At 31.3% G+C, this 22,548-nt stretch overlaps 3 protein-coding genes across 9 annotated transcripts; 1 reads left to right on the forward strand and 2 right to left on the reverse strand.

The window, feature by feature from the left end:
* The first annotated feature begins 5,190 nt into the window (after positions 1-5,190).
* Positions 5,191-10,037, forward strand: LOC114163316. Of its 5 annotated transcripts, XM_028047550.1 has the most exons (8): positions 5,313-6,134; positions 6,623-7,145; positions 7,541-8,070; positions 8,201-8,259; positions 8,788-8,883; positions 9,010-9,186; positions 9,297-9,345; positions 9,443-10,037. In XM_028047550.1, exons 1-7 carry the CDS (start codon positions 6,086-6,088, stop codon positions 9,336-9,338), a joined length of 1,476 nt encoding a protein of 491 aa, XP_027903351.1. In that variant the 5' UTR covers positions 5,313-6,085; the 3' UTR covers positions 9,339-9,345; positions 9,443-10,037. The 5 variants fall into 5 exon arrangements, with proteins under 5 accessions (XP_027903352.1, XP_027903353.1, XP_027903355.1 ...); XM_028047551.1 differs by having other exon boundaries at positions 5,191-6,134; positions 9,343-10,037; XM_028047552.1 differs by having other exon boundaries at positions 5,191-6,134; positions 8,794-8,883; positions 9,297-10,037.
* Positions 10,038-10,814: 777 nt separating this feature from the next.
* Positions 10,815-12,090, reverse strand: LOC114163318 (transcription termination factor MTEF1, chloroplastic). Its single transcript, XM_028047559.1, has one exon. It carries the CDS (start codon positions 11,893-11,895, stop codon positions 10,987-10,989), a length of 909 nt encoding a protein of 302 aa, XP_027903360.1. The 5' UTR covers positions 11,896-12,090; the 3' UTR covers positions 10,815-10,986.
* A 1,309-nt stretch (positions 12,091-13,399) lies between these two features.
* Positions 13,400-21,117, reverse strand: LOC114163317 (CBL-interacting serine/threonine-protein kinase 23). 3 transcript variants are annotated; one of them, XM_028047556.1, is made up of 15 exons: positions 20,357-21,108; positions 16,730-16,792; positions 16,542-16,613; positions 16,319-16,426; positions 16,015-16,095; positions 15,876-15,929; positions 15,660-15,785; positions 15,227-15,316; positions 15,004-15,123; positions 14,788-14,916; positions 14,474-14,590; positions 14,300-14,356; positions 14,135-14,209; positions 13,874-13,970; positions 13,400-13,764 (listed from the first exon to the last, which is right to left on the reverse strand). In XM_028047556.1, exons 1-15 carry the CDS (start codon positions 20,546-20,548, stop codon positions 13,745-13,747), a joined length of 1,401 nt encoding a protein of 466 aa, XP_027903357.1. In that variant the 5' UTR covers positions 20,549-21,108; the 3' UTR covers positions 13,400-13,744. The 3 variants fall into 3 exon arrangements, with proteins under 3 accessions (XP_027903357.1, XP_027903358.1, XP_027903359.1); XM_028047557.1 differs by lacking the exon at positions 16,730-16,792 and having other exon boundaries at positions 20,357-21,110; XM_028047558.1 differs by lacking the exon at positions 13,400-13,764 and having other exon boundaries at positions 13,899-13,973; positions 20,357-21,117.
* Between the last annotated feature and the right edge of the window lie 1,431 nt (positions 21,118-22,548).

The raw sequence follows: 22,548 nt of genomic DNA on the forward strand, positions 1-22,548 counted from the left end.
CTAATGCCCATGTTTGAGTTTTTAAAATAAAATATATAAATAATTGAGTTTTTATTAATATTTTATATTTCATTGGAACCAAATTTAAAACAAGATTCACAGCCTCTTTTGCAAATTCAAACTAAAAGAGGGTAAAAAACATTTAAGCTTATTCACTCAAAGATAATCAATTGTATTCTCTGAGGTTTTATATATATATATATATATATATATATATATATATATATATATATATATATATATATATATTAGTTATCATATATTTATTATTATTTCTCTTTTTTGATGAAATTTTTATTTTATTTATGTTTTTTAAATATCACCTAAATTCCTTTTGAACTGAAAACAAAATTAAAAATGTATTAGAGATAAAAGGATTAAAGAAAAAAAAGTAGAGAATGAAACAAAAAACTTAATAATTCACCAGAAATAAAAAATAACATTTATGTACATTCTTTAAGATAAATTAATTATTAACTCATTTCATATAAATATTTCACATTTGGTTGGAACCAAGTTTTAAAAGAATCGCATTCTCTTTCCAAATTCAAAGACTTAAGAAGAGTGGAAGTTACTTAAAGCTACATCAAGTGGATATGATTTTTCAAAATTATGATGACTCATGTGTTAAGTGAATTAAAAATTTTGATTTTGAAAGATATTGTTTTCATCAAAATAATTATGATTAAATTGCTTTCGATGCAATTTGGATAATTCTATTTTAGAGACCACTCTGTAGTAAAACTTAACATTGATTCTCCATTCATTAGAAGAAAAAGAAAAAAAAAAGAAGTTAGAAATTGCTTGTAACTGAAGATGAGACCAAATAGGCACAGTAAAAAGAATGAAAAAAAAAAAAGTAACACCTTCATTGCATTTATAAAGCACAATGAATCACGTCGATCTCATCGAATCGAAAAGAAAGAAAAGAAAATTGATGAGATGATGAATAGGTCAAATGGTACCCCACACTCACACTTGTACTATCATCAAGTTCATGCAATCAACTCATTTCATATCACAACTACCTTTCAAACTTAGGAACCAAAAATCATGCATGTTATCATCAATGAGAAATTCAAATATAAATCGAAAAACTTTTATTAAATAAAAATAAAAAAGTTAAAATGATATACAAGAAAAACAAGTATATATAATTTTAGTAAAATTACATACAGATTAATACTATTTTAATCCAAAAATTTTAAGACAATAAATTTTTAGTCTTTATTTTAAAAATAATACTCAACTTTTTTATTTTGTATCCGACAAAAAATTTTGAGTCAGTTAAATTTCTATCTGTATATGAAAAGCATAATGGTTCAAAAGATACAATATGTGTTCCCATATGAATCCTATTATAAGAAAATTGATATTACATTAATATATATATATATATATATATATATATATATATATATATATATTATATCAAATTAGAAAAAAAAAATGAAAAGGAGACTAGTTGGAGTTGATAATTATTGAATGGACACATATTAGAACGATGAGACGTATATTTTGGATGAAATACGTACATTGATTTGTTGATTGTATTATATATAGGTTTTGAGTGTATATACAGACAGAAATTTGTTTTTCCTATGTAATAATATTCTACTCTTTTCCCCCCTTACGTGGTGCTATGACTAGACATCATTGTAATATTCTGCACCACCATATCTAATCAAATAATTATACTTTTCTCCTACGTACGCTGTACAAATATCAAATAAATACGGCTAAGATACGGAATAGAGATCGCAATATTATATATATATATATATATATATATATATATATATATATATATCCGAAAATGTTAATATAATTCAATTATTTATTTTTTAGTGTGATTTAATATAAGTCATTAATTAATATATCATTATTTTATTTAAAGTAATAATTCACACTAAATCACATTAAAAAATAAATGATAAAATAAATTACTGGTTGATCATCGTTCTTATAATTTTTTAATGAGATATATCACACATGAGAAAAGGAGTCATGCGCCATTGGCTAACAAGAAATAATATTGAAAGTTGACCATGAAGACATAATATAGCATCTATAACATTATATTATCCAATTATTAATTTATATAGGTTGGAAAATAATTAATTATTTGTTATCATATATATTGTTAACTTAGATCTGTGTAAACATGCAAAAGTGTTTTTGATTATTTCACAAAAGTTAGAAGGCCTTGCATTTCTCAAATAACTATTTTCTCCATTAATAACAAAAGAGGATTATTTGTTTAGCTTATTTTTAACAATTCTGAGAAGGTTACCCTAGTTTAGGCGGAAAAATTGTTAGATTGTTTTTGAATTATAAATAAAAATATAAGAGTAAAAATAAATGAAGAAAAATTGTTAAATGAATGAAGTGAGATAAATAAAAGAAACAATGATTTTACTCACGTTATATAAACCAGGGAAAACATAAACGAAAATAAATAAATTTATAAAAATATTTTATAATACTTGGAAATTACATATAACCAAAAAAAGGCAAACTATTTTGTAATATTGCTTTTAATATATATTTTATTTATTTAAAATATATATTTATTCTAAAAAACAAAAGAAAGACGTTGACACAACAAGGTCAAACATATTAATCAGTCAATTGTTTGTATGAATTGAATACAAGTGTGCAAGTAATACGGTTGCATGTGTGCACCTTTTGGTAGTATCATGTGTAATATTTCTTCTCCTTTAACAAACCCTAATCACATTATTTTACTTATTTTTAATGTAAGATTCATAGCACATCAAATACCTAATTATTTTAGATATAAACAAGAATGAATAATTTTATATTACATAATTTAGTTTAACTAATTAATGTTAAATAAAGGTATTTCACATCAAGAATACAAAATTTATTAAAATAAATTAATTAGCTAAAGGATGTTTTAGAAATAATATTATTTAACAATATATAAAATTAGTTAAATTTATTTATATTTAAGTTCTTCTCTAAGTGCCAAATTTTTTGTTTGTATATATTTAAGTAGAAGGACTTGCATATTTTAAAATTGAACACTCATGTTTTGGATTCTATGTAGTAAAATGGAGAAAAATAAAGATGAAATAAGTAAATAAAAAGGTAATAGAAGTAGATGAGAATTCGTTTAGCTGAATATAAACAAAGAAGAACGAAAATAAGTAAAAAAAAACAAAAGTTAAGTGAAAATATTTTTTTTATTGAAAAACCAAATTAAATTTATTATCTACTTCCATTTTTTCCCCTTCAACCAAACAGATCATAATAGAAGTAAACCAATTGGTGTTTTATGATATCTTATTGTCTAGGGTGAAATAATTAATAAAAATTCCCTTACCTCAAACGAGTAATATACATTTAATAAACCTTAAAATATATTACACACAAATATTTGTACATAAAATCTTCTCCTAAAAGAAAAAAATAAGTATACACACAACTATTATATACCATAATTTTTCAATAATAATTTTATACAATTATTTTTATTACATGTCTTTTTCCTTTTTTGTTTTCTTTCTATATATTTCCCTCTTTCATTAATCATATATTTTAAATAAAAAAAAATTATATCACATCTCTCTCACCGTCTTACTCTCTTCTTATCCTCAGAGTAAACTATACCATTATTTTCTCATGATTTGGTATTAAAACTTACAAATAATTTTTGATTTTATAGTTTTCCTCTCTTAGGTTTTCCTTGTATCTGTAACTTAGTTTCTCATACATGGAATTAAAGATATACTCTTGAAATTGTTGGTGAAGTGGACCTAGCCTAGTAAATATAACCTTGCATTTTAGTACTTTTCATTTTTAATTAATTTATACACCCAAAACATTTTACAATTATAATTTGTTAACTGGAGAAAGTTATTATGATATTTTCTCTCTATTGTCATAATCTATTGCCACGCACTTATATTAAAAAAAATGATATTTTACTTGTTATCAACACGTGTCCACTTTTGAAGATATAATTTTTCAAAGATATATGCACATTCATAAGATCAGTTGCATTGAAAAATAGGTGGAGATGAAAGGTGTGTTTTGTGAAAAGACTATTTATACAAAACATGCATGTCTTTGTTTTTATTCCTTCTGGCATTTCTTCCTTGTCTTCATAGAATACAGACATTAGTGTTCTGTCAGTATATTTCCATGCTCTTTTACAGTGTTTAGACTAAGCTAGGGATATACTATGTAATAACATAGCTAGTACCCACACAAACACAACAAACAAATACAACATACAATAAATCTAATTATAATACTTCAATACCTTTTAAACTCTTTTGCTAGTCTTTTTCAAATTCAAAACATAAACATATATACATTATAAATTCTGTTGAACTACAATGGTCATTTTGGTATAGACTACAAATATTTTCTTTATGTTTATTTTTTTGTTTGTGGAGATGAAAACTACCTTAGCTTTTGATTTAGTGTCTGATTGATATGCCCGATAGTTACACATCATTTATCGAGGTTAGCTTTTGATTTAGTGTCTGATTGATATACCCGATAGTTACATATCATTTAAAAATCGAGGTCAAAAATAATTTAAATGTATTTTTCTTTTTTGATATGTCTTTTAAGAACAAAACTCTGGAAGTTCAAAGCAGATAATACCTAACAATTATAAACAACAAAAGCTTTTTATATTTAAGACTGAGAACTCAATGGTTAGGTTGAAATAATTTAACATCAGTTAACCCACATGTTGAGTGATAGATGCTTTGGCTTTGTGAGCAATGTTTAGAGAAGAGTTTAGTGCCCTGAGATTGGAATTGAGCATGCTGAATTTCCTGGGAAAAGTGAAACAGATTGTGAAGATAGAACAAGTGGGATGATTACAAAATGAAGAGAAACAACTTCTTCCAAATCTGAATACAATGAGGAAGGGAACAAACACGGTTTGCGGAAGAATTAGTGTTGCTCGAATTGACAGGTGCACCACATTGCTTACTTTGTGTTATATCACCTTTAACATTATTATACTTGCACGGGGTCACCTTAATTTGTAATCAATCTAATTGTAAGTATTGAAAAAGTGGTGTAATAAAGTGATCTAAAAAATTGACGTGCAAAATACCCATATATTATAATTATTATTAACCTGTGAATGTGTTGCTGAATAGGCTGGAAAAACAGCACCTGATAGCTTCTTATGAATGGAACGCACTGCAGGACAGATTGACAAAAGCACTCTATCAGTGAACAGCAATATCTGATGGACCCATGATTATCAAAAATCATGAGTTTTTAATTACACTTGTTCCTCTTCACCTACCACACTAAACAGTAGAGTTAACTCACTTCACCTCTGAATTATGCTTTTGGACCACCACATAATATGGGAGGCAAACCATGTTTTGTGGTCCAAATTCCAATTAATTGGCTAACTCATTTCATAATAAAACAATTAACAAATTGGTGTTCTTCCTGAGTACAGCTTTATCAATACTTAACCTTGTTGGTTGTTTGTTTGTTCTTAGCATAGCAGCAGCACAAGACTATCTATATATGTTTCCCTGTGGTTATTTCAGCCAAATGAATTAAAACACAAAGACAAATTGCATATTATATAGAAGGGAAAGAGCTGAGAATGATTAGGCCTGTGTGTTGGTGCATTGATTATGATCTCTAAATGGAAGTTTAAAGTAAGAGTAAGGCAGAAAAGGGTGTGATGAGAAATGAATTTAAGGGATGCAGTGTCCCCTTGTGAGGTACCAATCATCCCTTCCCTCACCTGCCCCGTTGGCAACTTTATCTTGAGCCATACACGTAATTCCATGGTTCTGACACTTTGATCTAATTCCCTCATATGAAAGCAAAGTATTAGAGAGTGACGGTATCCCCAGATACATACATACACACAGTACATTCCATAAATGAATTTTATCCTCTTATTCTTTTCCTGAATCCTGAAAAATGGCTCTACAAACCCACATTGCATGAGGACAAGCAAAAGGGTGGACACTGGCATAGAACAAAACCACTTGCCCCCACCCAAAAAGAAAATTAAAAGCATAATGAAAAGGAGGTACCAAAATCAAACATAGCCAGCAGCAGCATGATGATGTCTGTGGGGACTTCCAATTCCAGCCTATGCATCTTTCCAGGTAATCAAAGCAACTCTAGCTCTATTGCACATTATTCCACTATGCATTTCCCATCACTTATCACTAATCATTCACACAAACCAAAAATTTATCATTCAACAAACAACACCACAATAATACCATCCTTTCTTAACCATTACTTAACCCACTATGGACCAATGCTTTTATCTTCATTAATCCCAACCTACTTAATCACTCTCTCCACAACTTATTTAGCTACCATCTATGCAAAATCTAGGTTTAACAATGGAAGCTCAAAGAATGTTGTAAGATTTAACCTGTGATTAGAGCAACGCAATCAATGGCAGTAACTGTAGATGATGAGCTTCTTGATTACTAGAAAATAACTAAAGCTCAAAGAAAAAGGGTAAAAGTCAATCAATGGCTTTTTTCACAAAAACTGTTTTTCTTTTTATTTTTTTCATTACCTTTTGTTTTATGTTCCTCAGCTCTATATATAAGCATAACCCACACTTTGTTTCTTCTAGTCAATATTCCGGTCAAACAACCTCGCCGGAAAATGGACGAGTCGTGGAGAATGCGAATGGGACTCACGCCGGGGCTCCCTCGCCGCCGATCCATGGAGGACCGCTCCGCCTCCCGCACGCGCCGCTCCGTCTTCTTCGCCGCCACCGCCGAGGCGGAAACCCTCGACCCCGACGACTTTGCCGATGTCTTCGGAGGCCCGCCCAGGAGCCTCCTCGCGCACAAGTTCTCCAGGTCCAATTCCTTCTACGAGGAGATTTTCCGACCGCCGGAGTTCGCGTCTCCGGCAAAGTCGAAGGGCGGCCGGAGCCTGCCGGTGTTCCGGATTCCAGCCAAGAACGAGGCGTTTTACAGCGACATATTCGGGTCGGACGATGACCGGCGGTCGCGGGAGCGGTCGGGGCCGCAGTCGAAGGCTAAATCGAAGTCGAATTCGTCGTCGGCGCTGAGCTCCGAGGAGCTGAGCCCTCTCCGGCCGCCTATCGGTGATGACGTGGCATTATCGGCCTTTGCTTCTAAACTCAGGTACTGAAATGAAATCCCAACCAACTAACTGTTTCGAGAGTCCTTCTGTTACGTTCTGAATTGACCATTTTGCCCTCTGTGATTGCCTCTATTTGCGGTTTTGAATTGAAAGAGTAAAAAGGAGTGTAGTATAGAAAATGTATTGCTAGGATTTTTCTTTCAGTAAATTTGGGAGCTAAACTTTGAAATAAATATGATTTCCAAAGTAGACGAAATATCTTTTCTGGAAAATAAACTTCACTGATTTATGAAACTGAGGTTATGCAAAGTTTTTTATTTACAGTTGGGGCAACAACTGTAGCATTCCTTAATATTGTGAAAAACTAAAAACTAATATGATTGAAACAGTTATTGTTATGGGAAGTCTGAGGTTTCTTTCTGGGTGATTGTTTCAGGCCAATAAATGTGCCATGCAGATGGAACTCAACCACTATGATGCCTGGGGAACACCCGATTAAACAAGGGGGACCACTTTTTCCATTCAATAATCAGTTATTTGAAGTTCATTGTCAGGATAATGAGTTCAAGGAGAGCTTCAAGAGTCCTCATTTCGGATTCTCACGAAGAGTCTCTTCACCAGAGACAATTAGTCTTGAATCCAATTCATACCAAAGCATGAAGGTATCTGCCGATGACTGGGAACTCAGTTCCCCGTTTTCTGCTGTCTCTGGCCTTTGCCATGAACATGAGGCAAAATCTTCAGTTCATGATTATGTTCTTCCAGAACTGGTTATAGACCAGGACGATGATGAAGTGATGAGCTCCTATGTCATAGAGGTCAACTCCAACTTCAGAGAGGAAAGTTGTGGAACAGCAGACATTGATGAAGCAATAGCATGGGCCAAGGAGAAGTTTCAGTCACGAAATTCTGATGAAGAATCAAGCTTGAGAAATGAAAGCAGTGAACAAAATACAGCGGTGGAAGGTGATTGTCTTAACTGGAAATAAAATTTTGTGCTTATTTTCTTCAGCTTATCTTTAAAAGAGTGATTTCAGTATTTTTAGAAAAATCATCTCTGAAACAAACTAATTCAAACCTGCATGATATAATGCAGGAACGTCTGATGCAGGTGAATGCCATAGTGATGAAACGGGAAACATTCAATCTTCCAAGGTAGTATGATATATTGGAAAAAGCATTGCTTATGAGTATGATACAAAGCTTGTAATGACACTACCTCAGTTTTAAGATTTGTCCGTATTGCCTATAGTTTTGGATAGAAATTTTGAATTAGAAAAATATAAAAAACTACTTGAAATATTGATGAAATCAATTCCATTCAGACATAATCATTTCAGGAATTGATAAAAATACATGGTCATAGAAAGAAATGATAAATATTCGCTCAAGTTGTATAATATATTTTATTTACAGGTTGTGATCAAAAGAGTCCATAATAAAATAAATGCAAGGAAAGGAACCAAGTATCTGTGATTAGAAATGAGTAAGAGTTTATTCAGGCTAATCAGGCTGCAATTCCCTTCCTCTCACAATTAACTTGTCTTCTTATATTTTAAAGCAGCTGAAACTTTCTACTTTGTAAAATACGTGACTATGACTATTACTAGGATTTTCCTTTACTTCCATTCCTTTTATCTTAGAACACAAATTTATATGGATTGTTCTGTTGTTTCTATGAAGGGACAGACAGAAACAGAAAAGTTGGACAGAGATATAAGATTGTGGTCATCTGGCAAGGAAACTGACATTCGGCTACTCCTTTCAACACTTCATCATGTAACGTTTTATTTGTTGTTGATATTTCAATATTGACAAATTTATTGAATCTTCTGTAGTTTTATACCCCTTTCCAAGCATGAAGACAACTGGAGAATTGACATTATTTTATGTTTTCAATAAAAGATTTTATGGCCCGAGAGTGGCTGGTATGCTGTTCCTCTTCCGAACTTAATAGAAAGTTCACAAGTGAAGAAGGCCTATCAGAAAGCAAGATTATGCCTCCACCCTGACAAACTGCAGCAAAGAGGAGCAACACTCCTACAAAAGTATATAGCAGAGAAGGCTTTCTCCATTCTTCAGGTATGTGAAATATGTGTCATATATGTATAAAACCTACTATTTGTTTCAGAGACAATAAATATAGGCTAAAGATCAACACAGAAATTAAGTTCATATCTACTTTGGAACAGGATGCATGGACTGCATTCATATCTGAAGACGTTTCCTTCTAAACAGCAGGTGACTCCAATTCCTGATAACTCAGTTTTGGTTTAAAGGTCGTGGGAAAACATCGAGATGAACATTTTGAATGACTGAAGTGATCATGTCCATGCAGCATATACACAAGATGTACATGAAATTTGAAAGCAGCATGTCCATTTGTACAAACTGTTGACTGATGGATCATGGATCTACTGTTTTGTGCTTGTATCATAAGTTGTTTGACGCTTTTGTAGGTATTATTTTGGAAGTAGTTAACAGGAAGTTATTTGGTTGGTTTCAGTACTTGATTTGTATATGATGACATGAAACCAAGAACTTAGCTTTTGTTATTCTTTTGGAACCTTGTTCCATTCAGATCTCATCAACAGCAGCCCATCAACCTTTTCAGCTCTTTCTGCTGGATAAGCTTATCAGTTATCATCCCATGCTCTTAGATTCCTTTAGCCCCTTCTCCTACGGCAGAGATTTCTTGGTGTGTCTACACATGGTCAAATTGTAAAATTGAAATATTTCCAGTATCATGTATCAGGTTACAGCAGTGAACAAGGCCTGGTTCCAACTGCTACCTACGACTAAATTTCCATGTTTACAGATATTGGCTTCTCAGGAAAATATGTAATCTCTTACACCTACATCATGTATACATGTAATTTCTATGTCGTTGGTCTCTTGATTGAATTCCATTCTTGCAGAGATTTTTCTCTTTTTTTTTTCTGACTTTTGACCTAGATGATAAAATTTCCACCATATTTGGTTTTTGGTTTGGAGTGTTCCAATTCAAATTCAGTTTAGATAAAAAATTTAGATTTGTAGCATGTTTGATCATCTTTAAAATATATAGACATCAATATTTGGCTGAACATAATTTTTGTACAAATAAAAGTTGGAATTACTTTTGCATAGTTACAACTTTAATTCCAATTTGCAAATTAATCCAAACATGTCCTTTGAAGTTCCATTGATAAATATGAAATTACTACCTTTTCACCTTTTGTTCCCAGTATCATGAAATCAAGAAATAAGCACTTTTTAATTATTTTGGAATCTTATTCCATTCAGATCTTATCAACTGCAATCCATTTGCATTTGAACTCTTTGGGCTAGATAATCTTATCCTTAGTGCACACATTTCCTTAGCCTTTTTCCCTACTTCATAGATTTCTTGCTTTGTCTAGATCCTGTCAAATTATAAAATTGCATATTTCTGCACTTAAATTTCCACTCTTACACCTACTGGCTACTGGCAGGAAAATATGAAAGCTACAACACCTACATCATGTCATATTTTCATTGTGGATGATCTTAAATCTTTTGAGAGTTTATTTAAATTCTATTCTTGCAGAAACTGCTTTTCTAACTGCTAACCTAGATGATAAAGTTCCAAAGTTCCATTGATAAAATATGAAATTACTATACTTAGAACTTAATTCAGCTTTGCTTCTCACTATCATCAATATATTCAATACAATAAAAACGCAACCAGAGATTTGAAACGGCAACTTAACTAGTATATATATCAGTAACTTCGCATGAGCAATCTGTACTAAGAAAGGAAAACATACAAGGCATATAGACAATTTATCAAACAGTTCAGCTTCATTGGAAAACTATGCATTCACAGAAGTAAATAGACACAATGGAATGCATCCACTATAGTCACCCACCCCCCTGCTTTAACAACTCCCCAAATTCTTCATCAGTGCTTTTAAGCATCACTGACAAAGGTAAAGTGATCCCACTCTGCACAACCTCAGTGTGTCTAGGTTTTATCCTGTTTTCCAAACTAAAAGCAAAGTACTGAGGAAACTCTTTAAGCTCCTCCACTTTTCTTCCCATTTCCCCAGCAAAATAGCCATACTTTGGTTGAAAATTATTCTCTATACTGAAAGTGAGCAGTGCTGGACATCTCAACACCATACTCCTGATCTCATCCTTGGAAAGTCCCAAAGTCTCCAAAAATCTAAGTTTAGGGATGAGGGTGTGTTCCACACTAGACACCAAGAGAACAGAATCTTGATAAGCCAAGGCCCCCAAATCCTTGAATCCAAGTCTCCTTAGGTAAACCAAAGCTGGCCTGAGCTGGTCTTTCACACTGGATGTAAGCAATCTTGGGCACTTATTGATCACCCTTCTGAAACTATTTTCAGGGACTTTGAGTTCATTCAAGATGAAATCAAAAACTGGGGTGAGATCAGTTTTGATGTCAGAGGTGAGAATCTTGGGGCACATGCCAAAGATTCTGGGCAGGTCCTTCTCAAGAATGCCATTGGAGAAAAGGAAGGTGATGATGGACTGTATGGATTCCATGGTGGCTGTGCGAAGATCAGGGTTTTGGGAGAGTGCTTTGCCAGCATCAACACCCATTACCTCGAGACACAGAATTTTCTCTTTGAATTCAAGGGAGAGTTTGGCGTGGGTTGGAGGATAAAGTGGGTGGTTTTGGAGAAGGCTTTTGGGTTTCGGTGCCACATGCAGAACGGTTGATCTTAGAGGAGAGTACGGTTTCTCAGAAGCGGTGGAGCAAAGGGAAGAATGTAACGCGACGGCTCCGGCGGCTGGGGGCATGACGGAGATTGAAGAGAGAGAAACAGAGAGTGAGGCATACAGAGAGAGAGAAGAAGGGATAGGGTAAAGGGTGTGGTATTATGGAGATGTCGTACCATTACGGCATGACACGTATGCATATGTTGGGAATTTGATTGGCTGAAAATGGATATCACTTCATGGGAGATGGCTGAAAATCTTATTGATTTTCATATATTGTTTGAAACATTATACACATCCCTCACGAACTTTAGGAACATTGTAATAAGCTAAATCATCTTTCTTCTTATTTATTTGTGTATGAATTCTCTTGCGTATCTATTTCTTCTCAAAACTATTTTCCCATTGTCTCTTGATGTGTAATACTTTCTTAAGGACTAAATCAAAATAACTAATATGGTCACGTGTTAAAAAGATGGACTATTGTATTCATTTGTTTTGCCTATGCCACTACTACTATATTTTCATGGGTGTTTCTTCATGCACTCCTGTAAAAAATGTGTTTTTTAATTCACATTGAAATGTGAACGTATCATGCATCATATAATGTAAATAATTCAAACATTAAAATGAAAAGGATTTGATATGTAAAAAGAAAAAATTTAATATATAGATTGAAAAGATTATATTTACTCATTTTTAAAGTTTGAGGTCAAAATACATCAAAGTTTTAAATAAGAAAAAATTCTAATTTTGCATTAAATTTCATAAATTAAAAATATATTTTCATTTTTCTTTTCATATATATATATATATATATATATATATATATTTACAGATTATTCTAGTTTTTCTTGGGGAGAGCTAAGCTTTGGGCTAAATATTCTTTTTTGGGCCATAATTGCACTTTAGATTTTAATTGTAATTTTTAGTTCAGGCATTGGTGATAGGGTATCTTTTGTAGTGGGCCTATTATCTCATTTTCGGTACATATTTTTTGTAATTTTCATTAGGCCTTGGCCTTCTAAATGTTTTTTTTTTCAAATAGAAAAAACAACTTTAATAGGTGTTAGAGTCTCATTGAGGAATTAAGGTACAAGTTAATAGAATTTTATTAATAGTAAAATCCTAAAAGCAAATTGATAATAGAAAATTGAATGTAGCTCCTAGTGAACCGATAAAATAGAAGTGTGATTTTTCTTCCTTACTGTTCACGATTCTTTTAAATGGCTAAATGATTTTTATCACAATCGTAATTATCTTCTAAAGCTTCTTTAAAGGGTTTTTTCTATTTCTTTCAAATTAGTAATTCATTAGAAAAAAAAAAAGGTTTTTGTTAACCTTTTCATAAACACACGATATTGGGACGAAAAGTTTGCGAAATGTGAATTGCCACCAATTTAACTCTCCTTGTTGATGATCATATATTCTTCCAACTATAGAAAACGAATTCAATAACTAATTACTGAAATAATTTAATTGAAGCAATTCTAAGCTCAACAACACTTTATATAAAGAGGCTATTTTACGATTAAAAAGATGGATCAATCGATCATTTCCTTTTAAAATGATAAGGAATTGGAGATGGAAACAAATGACAGAAATGTTTAGTTGGCCTAGATTTGGCTTTTACATTTGTGACAGCACAAAAATGAAAAAGTCATGAATATACGGTTCAAATAAAAGCTAATTTCCATAAGCAAACGGTCATATAAACAAACATTAGGAATGTTTAGCTAGACTAGTTTTCCCTTTTGGATATGCAAAGTTTGTAACAGCACAAAAATTAAAGTTACTCGTATACAATTCAAGTAAAGGGAATTTTAACTGACGAGGAAAAGAGTCCATGACAGAATCCTCAATGAGCACCCTTAGCTAATAACACAACCACTCATTGCACTTCGTACGGAGATCACATTTTGGATGACACTTATTTTGATGGTTTAGCACCTGCTCATACAAATTCAAAACGATATTACATTACAAGTTCATTGCTCAAAACAAGTACTATAAAACATATTTCTATAACTCCAAATATCAAGATTCATAGAAAACGAACCATCTTTTCCTCCATCTTTTCCTCCTTCCTTTCCTCCATCGATAGGCTCTGCTTTCCAAACAATGTCTTTCAGCCCAGTGGCAAGATTTTTGTAGAACTACTAAGAAAGAGATAAGTTAGTCCAAGCAAAGGTAATGAAAATGAAAATTTGTTTTACTCGGTGATCTGTAACCACAAGTCAAGTAGTGATAATAATGAAGAAGTGTTAATTGCACTCCTGTAAATAAACAAATACATACATATTTTTTGCATCAAACTTACCTTGTGAAATTCCAGTGTATCTCCTTGAGACTTACGCAGCTCAACCATGTATAGCGAAGGGGCTACCTCTAAGATCTGAAAACCGGCTCTTAAAGCATTAGAAAAATAGTGACGACTCCTGAATACAAATAAACTAACATGAAAGAATACTTTGAAAACATATACCTCGGTGGCCACAGATAGATGACCTTTCCGTCCAGTCTTTTCCCCTTGAATCTTTAACTGAGGTGCAGCAGAATAAGATAAACAATCAGATATGTATATCAAGTTATTAGTGCTAGAAAGTAAAAATTAGCTTCGATATGTATATCACGTTATCAACTAAATACATTTTTCTACCTTACAGTTGTTCTTCTTAACATCAAAACCCAGGGGTCCTGCAGCTTTCTCAATTTCTGAAATTATTTCATCTGCTGAACATTTGGATGTGAATCGTGTTTCCCTTTTAACAAGTCCCTGGTTGTCAAAAAATACAACTAGCCTTAACCATGATAATAATCAAATAGCATGTGCAACAGAAAGTAAAAAGAAAAGAAAAGAGTAGTTGTGATCCCTTGCCCTCACAGGACAATTCTTATTTTACAGGTTTCTGTGATGCATAGTTGTAATAAGAGAAAAGTATACAAATCATTTAGTTATGAAGATACACATACCATTTGCTTCTCAAACAGACTACTAAGGTTGAGACCTTGAGATTTAGATATAAGCTCAAAGGCATTCATTGTTGCTGGTGCCACATGCCCCTCCTCTTCACGCCTCTCAACTACGAGATTTTGAGAATCCTGTGTACCGCACTCAATATAGAAGTTAGAATCCAAGCTTTGGTGAAAAAAAATTAATTAGGCTTCACAAAAAAACCAAACACTTACCAAAGATTCGCTGAAAATACAATTTACATCATCAAGACTAACACTAGGCTGTTCAAATACGGGAGGCTTATATCCCTTCTTGAACCAATCATTCTCAACCACCTCAGATAATGTAATCCTCTGTTGCGTATCATTAAATAAAAAAACAGATAAAGATTTTTTCACATATTTGGTAAGATGGCGGAAAAAAAATAAGAATATTTGCTAGACACCAGTGGCATACAGTGGCAGGATTTGGATCAAGTATTCTGTTGATTAGTTTCTTTGCACTTGAAGAGAACCATGGAGGACACGTGAACTCAGCCTTGTAAATCTGTCGCGGGAAATAGGAAAAACAAAATAAACGAAAAAGAAGCACACGAGGACTGTCATGAAACAGAAAATATGTAAGGTCATTCTAATTCACAAAATTCAATATGATGAGTTTTCTAGACAGCTTCACGACATTAAATAAATCAAGCTAATTATCTAATTCATATAAAAGGTACCAATTCATCTAGTAATTAGTTCGTAAACTGCTTCAATTCTTACAGATTCTAATCACAAAGATAATAAATTTTGAGAAAAATTAGGTTGTATCGAGAAAGATCAGAATAATGTGAATCGAGTTCAGTCAGGTGAGCAGAAAGAAACGAACATGGAGTAATCAAAATCACCTTTTTATATAAAGCCGTTAGATTGGTTTCTTCAAAGGGCAAATAGCCTGCCATTAAAACAAAGAGAATAACACCACATGACCACAGATCTGCCTTTGCACCATCATAACCTTTGTTGTTAATCACCTAGACGATAAGGAAGCAGTGATAAAAGAAGAAAAAATAAAAGTTTATGAGATAAAATGTAATGGTAACAAGCAGCAAAAGCCAATCTACCTCTGGAGCAACATAATTTGGCGTACCACATGTTGTGTGAAGTAGCCCATCTTCCTATTATCATTAAGATAATCAGTTTCCAGTTACACGTAATTACATTATCACTTTTTTTTTTTAAATTACTCAATGTGCTACTCACCCGAACTTGTTGAGGCAATGCACTCAATCCAAAATCTGATACTTTAAGCACTCCATTAGCATCCAGCAACAAATTCTCAGGCTTTAGCAGATAAAACAAAGGAACACGTTAATTTTATATTCTTTTTCTCTCCTTCCCTCTCCCCTTTCTTCACACACACATACATCTTTCTTGTAAATATAAATTCTTGCACTGCACTGAATGTTCTCTGAATTCAGAAATCCATATTTTTGAGCATGCAGTGGCATTCCCTCTTTGAAAAGGGGATCAGAGGAAAAATGTAAAGGATGCAAGAGTTACACACCTTTAGGTCTCTATGAAAAACACCTCTGCTATGGCAGTAATCCACAGCACATATAAGCTGTTGAAAATATTTTCTTGCTTCATCTTCTTTCAACCTCCCGCTGCGTGCCTGACTCAAGTTAATAGCAACAAAAACACAATAGTAGAGTTATATAAAGACCGACGAGATAATTCGCAGGACTCAGGCCTTCAGAAGCTTGCGGTAAAGATAAAAACTGCCTTACAATTTTATCAAACAGCTCTCCACCAGTCACAAATTCCAATACAATGTATATCTTTGTTCTGCTAGCCATCACCTACGCGACGATTAGTCATTTATAATGAAGTTAGGAAAGACAGGGAAAATATGAAAACAGAAATAAATGATACAAAATTTAAAGTAACTGGAAGGAATCGTCTACTGCATTCTAACCTCGTACATACGTATGACATTTGGGTGTCTAACAAGTTTCATCGTCGATATTTCTCGTTTTATCTGCATATCAGTGAAAAGTGGTAAATGTAAATCTCCCCGGAAAATTCCAACAGTTCACACCAGGACCTATTATGGTCAAGCTACCTATTTTGGCTCAAAGATACCTCTACAAAACCGTCTTTTAGATTGAGGTGAGGATTCTGTAATCTCGATGTTTGGCTACTGATCAAACTATCTACGTCAGAAACTGAACTCTAAGAGTGTAACTAAACTCGAAAGAGATTCTTTGGCCACTGAAGAACTAGCTCAAGAGAATGAAAGCAAAACTCTTAAAACAGTTTTTATTCCGACTTCAAACTCAACCAAAACTGTTAGTTTTGCTGACGAATTTATGGTCTAACGATAACAGTCCTAAAATAATTAAAATTAAAGTGTTATGGTAACAATTATGGAGGTCATGATTTAACTCTGTTTTGTGTAATATTATAACACAAGTTTTTTTGAATAAAATTTCAACTCTTAACATTACTGGTGAGAGTTTCTAATTTATAAGCTTTACTAATTCAACTAGGATGTAAGTTATTTAATTTTTTTACATTATTATCTTTTATATTGTATTTTTTTTTGCATTGTTCATAATTTATTTTGTCTATCATTATCTATTTTCCAAAAGTAATCAATTTTTTTTACATAATATTATATAAATATTGCACGATGAAAATTGAAAAAAAAAATAGTAGTTTAAGTTAAGAAATAAAAATATAAATTTATGAGAATAGATAAAAAATAAATTTGATTACTACTTATTAGAAGAAATAGTTTAAATAAGAGGTCTTGTCTAAGTAAGAAACATATATAACATAAAAAATAAGAAATAAAAGCATTACAAAGGATAATAAAAATTTAAGTATTTTATAATAAATCTAAAATTATAATTATATCACAATATGTTTTTTTCTAAAAAAATATAAATTTTATTTATAAAATAAAATTTATATAGTTATGTCACTTATATTTAACAATTAATTTATGAGTTAATTCTACCAAAAACTTTTAATCTAATAAATAAGCTTATTATTACAAAGTTTATATATTAGTAATTTATTAACTAGCAATTAACTTGTAAGTTAGAAACTAAGTTATTTTTACCAGCTAGATCATAAAGTCAAACACATGCATAATCAATCACCAGGTTATATATCTTCTCTCCTCGTATTTCTCTAAGTATCTGTCCCCTTTGTCTCCAAGGATTTTTCTTTATGTTAAATTTGAAAATAAAATATAGAAATAAATAGATAAAATTAACGGTATCAAAATGAAAATAAGACCCACACACACAAAAAATAAAAAACCAGAACAAAGATCTACAATAAGTAGGACCATGCCTTAGTGCACTAAGTTCTTTTCATAATTAATTTAGTCTTTATCTCCAATTTAACATATTAGCCTTCAAAAATCTTCCATCCCTAGTGCTGCTAACACCCGTCCCACATATACATGATAATAAGAAATATATATAAAAACAAAATAGTAATGATAAATAATAATAAAAATAATACCCAAGAATACTTACTCTAAAGTCAAAATTTGTCATTGTTTCAAGCTGTTTATTATTCAAATTAGACAGTTTTATTGTGTTTTCCCTTTTTCACTTTCCTTCTAGTTAATAGGATAGTATTTTCCTAGTTTCTTTCCCTATCCTGCTTATTTTTTATTAATACAATTTCAAAATAAATAGTATGCGTATAATGTGTATAATTAATTTAAATCATGCTAATTTTATTTAATTATCCAAATTATTTATAGAAAAGCAAATTCTACTTTTTAAAAATAATAAATAAACAAGTTTCACGTTCATTTAGTTTACTGCATGTTTTGTTCTGTTTTCTTCATACACGTCAACGACAACAGAATCCAAACACCCAACAAATTAAAAACTCTTACCCTCTCAGAAGACGACAAAATTTCCTTTAATAAATATGCTGAATTGATTTCCACGTTCTAAACGAGAGAAACCAACAACAGAAAACAAACCGACGGAAACTCCCGAACAAAAAAACTAACAGAAACCCATAAATGATCTCATATTATGTCAAACGACCTCATCCACAGTAATATAATAAGGATTAAGAAAATGTGTAAAACGGTTGAAAACTTTGATATATGTTTATTACAAAATCTCTTTATTAGAGTAGGTTAATATAGTATAAAATTTAAAATTCGATTTTAAATAAAATTTGTATTATAAGAATTTCAAAAATAGACATTTTAAATATCTCGATTATTTTATATAAGAACTTCAAAAAATTTCAAATTTTGTTTACTTAAATCTCTCGATTATTTTTAATGACTCATAATTAATTCTGAAAAATATAAAAAGATGGACAATAAATTTAAAAAATTCAAAACTTAAACTTTTAAAATTGAAAAAAAAAAATCATTTAACCATGTAACCTTAGTCACGCACCTTCGAGAGTACTCACCAAAGCTGGGAGCATCTCGGTAGGGGTTGGTAAGGAGATCAATGTCATAAGTGGGTTATTGGCGAATAATTTATAAATATTCTGAATTCTTGTAAGAAAAGAAAGATTAAAATATTCAAAAATTACTTTTAATAATAAAATAAAATATTATTACAAATAAATGTAATCTTTCTAGAAGAATTAAATTACTTGTCCATACAATGTAAGTTCTTCAAAAATGATGTTAGTTTTCAACATTCAAATAAAAAACAAAAATCTATAAAATTAAATAATAAAAAATTATTTCTTCTGTTAACACTTTTTGTAAAAACTTTTAAGTCAATAAATATTTAAACAAAAATTACTAGTTACAAATAGCAACATAAGTTGGGTAGGGTATATCCCGTTAGTGGGTACATAATTAAAATATCCATTTTTTCTGAGTATGCATTAAAAATACTAGTAGTCAATCTTATCTCCATGCATTTATCCTTATAATTTTTGTATTTTTAATCCTTCCTCTGGGCAACTATGTGGAGTCCAACTCATTTCACACTCGTCAGCAAAGCCTACACTCTACACAGGTCAGATAAGTCTAATAAATTAACATTTTTTTTTTCTGATATGTATCTGCCTTCCCAAAGTTGGTGGATTGCAGGCTTTATCTGAGTCCCGTAAGGTCTTATCTGACTAATACAAAGTCAGCAGGTTCAAAACTACGTGAAATATTTTATCGATTTAAAATAAATTTATTTACTTCCTTTCATTTGTTATTTTTTTATTTAATTTTAATCTATTATTTTAATCACTATTAAATAATCACATCATATCATTAAAAAAAATCACAGAAATAATAAATTAAAAGTAAAAAAATAATAATAATTAAAATATCATTATCTCCTTCTTTATCTCTCGTCTTATTTTTCTTTATATCGTACAAATTTTAAAACATTCTTTATGTTTCTTATTATTCTTGTCTTCTCTGTCAAATATTCAATTTATCATTTTTGTTTAATTTGTTTCGTATTTATTTTCACACAATGAAATGCGGCATCACTATTTAGAATAAATAGAGGGATCACAAACCAAAACAAACCCTATTAACAACAATAATGATAATAAGAAAGCGTAACTAAGAAAATCAATCGTAAATTAGTGGTACCTGGTCAATCATTTTGTGCTTGAGAACTTTCTCCTTGTCGAGAATCTTGATGGCGACGTTCTCTCTGGTTTCCACGTGTCTCGCGAACTTTACCTTGGCGAAATTGCCCTCACCCAGGGTCCGACCCAACTCATACTTCCCCACACGGGTCCTGCTGCTCCCGCTGCTGCCCTGACCCGAACGTGACGTCATCTCTCTCTTCCTCTTCCTCTCGCTTTTCCCCTCTCTCTCTGCGACAATCCTTATTCTCTCTCCTCTCCTTCCCTCGCTCTCTCTAATATCAACTCCTCTTCTTCTTCAGTGGCTGCCACACGCGAGACTTTGCCACCTTCATCTTCTTTCTCTTCTGTCTCTTCGCAATCAACCGGCGGAACCGTTGACCGTTGGATCTGAGCAATTCAATCGCGGCGGTTCGGGAGGAAAAAAGTCGGTGACTCGTTGACCGTTGGATCGATGGAGGACTCCATCATTTGCGGAGAATCAGAATCAGAGGAACGGAAAATTTCGGAAAGAGGAAAATCAAATGAAGCTTCGGGGGAAACCAGAAGCCTTTTTGATAAAAGATTTTCCCCTCTTGCTGATAACGGAACGAATCGAAGATGTGGATTTCGAATTTTCTTCGTTGGTGTTTGGTTTGGCTGGTTTGAATCTGAAGAAGAAAGGAATGAATGTTAGCGGTGAATGAAAGCGCGAATGAGGAATGGTTCTCTCTCTGACTATGATTTTATGAACGATTACGTTGGTGCTCATGTGAGTCTGCTTAAATATAATTATTTTCCATGAAAATGACGAAAACTATTGTACGAAAAGAAATCCCCCATTATTTGTCTTTTATAACAATGAACTCGTGAATCGGTATTAGATTGAATATTATATGTCATTATTAAATTATTATGTTATTATGAGTAACGTTAGATTTCATTGAAAAAAATATTTATTATTGAAAGAAATGTCAATAATAACGATGATTAAATATTTCAAAAAATAGCAGTTATACTTGGCTTAATTGAAGGATCAATCATAATTATGATGCTCTCACACTTCAATTTAAGATGTATTTAGGATATTTTACCGATACTTATTAAATGAAAAATATCTAAATTAATTTATAATATTATAGTATATTATAAAAAAAAATTTAAATAATAATCAATTTTAATAACAAAAATTAATTAGTCATTATATAACGACAAATTTAGATACTAATTTAAAAATTAAAAATTATTAGCAACTAAAATAATTAAAATAATTTCAAAAAGTTATAATTGGTCTCTAAACTGATAATTAAAATAGTTTTTATTGTGAATTGGTTTTTAAATTAGTTACTAATATTAGCTACCAAGATTTTGACTACCAAAATAAGTGGTTTCTAAATTGGTCACTAGCATTAGCTATCAGGTTTTGACTACCAAAATAATTGGTCTCTATATTAGTCTTCAATTAGAAAATTGGTCTCTAACCTATTTTTAATTACTAAAATTGATCATTATTTAAAAATTTTCTTGTAATGGTACTTTGATGATAACATTGATTTATATTTTTTATGTTAGTGCATATAGTTTAATTTTGGATTCACACAGTATCGATCATATATTTATTATGTTTTTAAGAATTAATGTTCACTTTTTGTCAATATTTATAATTACGTATTTATCACGTATCGTATCGTATTATTTTTAAAATAAACGTATTGATGTATCATATACGTGTTGTATCCGATACACGTATCGTATCTATGTATAATAGATCATAATATATGAAAAAAAAAATCTTTACTTTTTATAATTTAGCAAAATTGGATACGCATTGAAATTTCATAATATTCTTTTTACTTTTTTAGAACAATAATATGATAGTATTTATTACAATTGTTTAGCTTTTAAAAAAGTTTTAATGCGAAATAAATAAATATATATTTATACTCAAAGAAATCGTTTCAACTTATATAAAATAATAAATAACATAAAGTTGAAACAAAAATATTAATTGAATAATATATAATACCACATGGTACACGCTCATATCATTTTAAAGTTAAGACTATGAATGGTTTACACATCCCTCTTATTTTCATGTCTCATACATGTTTTTTAAAAACAAAATCATAATGAAACTCCAAAACGAATAATATCTCGGATGTCATGATTAACCATAGGTGTTGTCTCATTGAATTTATGATCAAAACATTAAAG

Source organism: Vigna unguiculata, chromosome 9 (assembly GCF_004118075.2).
Source record: "Vigna unguiculata cultivar IT97K-499-35 chromosome 9, ASM411807v1, whole genome shotgun sequence".
Lineage (NCBI taxonomy): Eukaryota > Viridiplantae > Streptophyta > Magnoliopsida > Fabales > Fabaceae > Vigna > Vigna unguiculata.

Bases quoted from the DNA above. Each gene is read 5' to 3' on its own strand.
- LOC114163316 (XM_028047550.1), top strand. From the start codon at position 6,086: ATGATGATGTCTGTGGGGACTTCCAATTCCAGCCTATGCATCTTTCCA. The intron at 8,071-8,200 runs GTGATTGTCTTA...GATATAATGCAG, and splicing joins ACAAAATACAGCGGTGGAAG to GAACGTCTGATGCAGGTGAA. The intron at 8,884-9,009 runs GTAACGTTTTAT...TTTCAATAAAAG, and splicing joins TCCTTTCAACACTTCATCAT to ATTTTATGGCCCGAGAGTGG.
- LOC114163318 (XM_028047559.1), bottom strand. From the start codon at position 11,895: ATGCCCCCAGCCGCCGGAGCCGTCGCGTTACATTCTTCCCTTTGCTCC.
- LOC114163317 (XM_028047556.1), bottom strand. From the start codon at position 20,548: ATGACGTCACGTTCGGGTCAGGGCAGCAGCGGGAGCAGCAGGACCCGT. The intron at 16,096-16,318 runs GTGTGTAACTCT...TATCTGCTAAAG, and splicing joins TTTTTCATAGAGACCTAAAG to CCTGAGAATTTGTTGCTGGA. The intron at 14,210-14,299 runs GTATATGTTTTC...GCCGGTTTTCAG, and splicing joins ATCTATCTGTGGCCACCGAG to ATCTTAGAGGTAGCCCCTTC.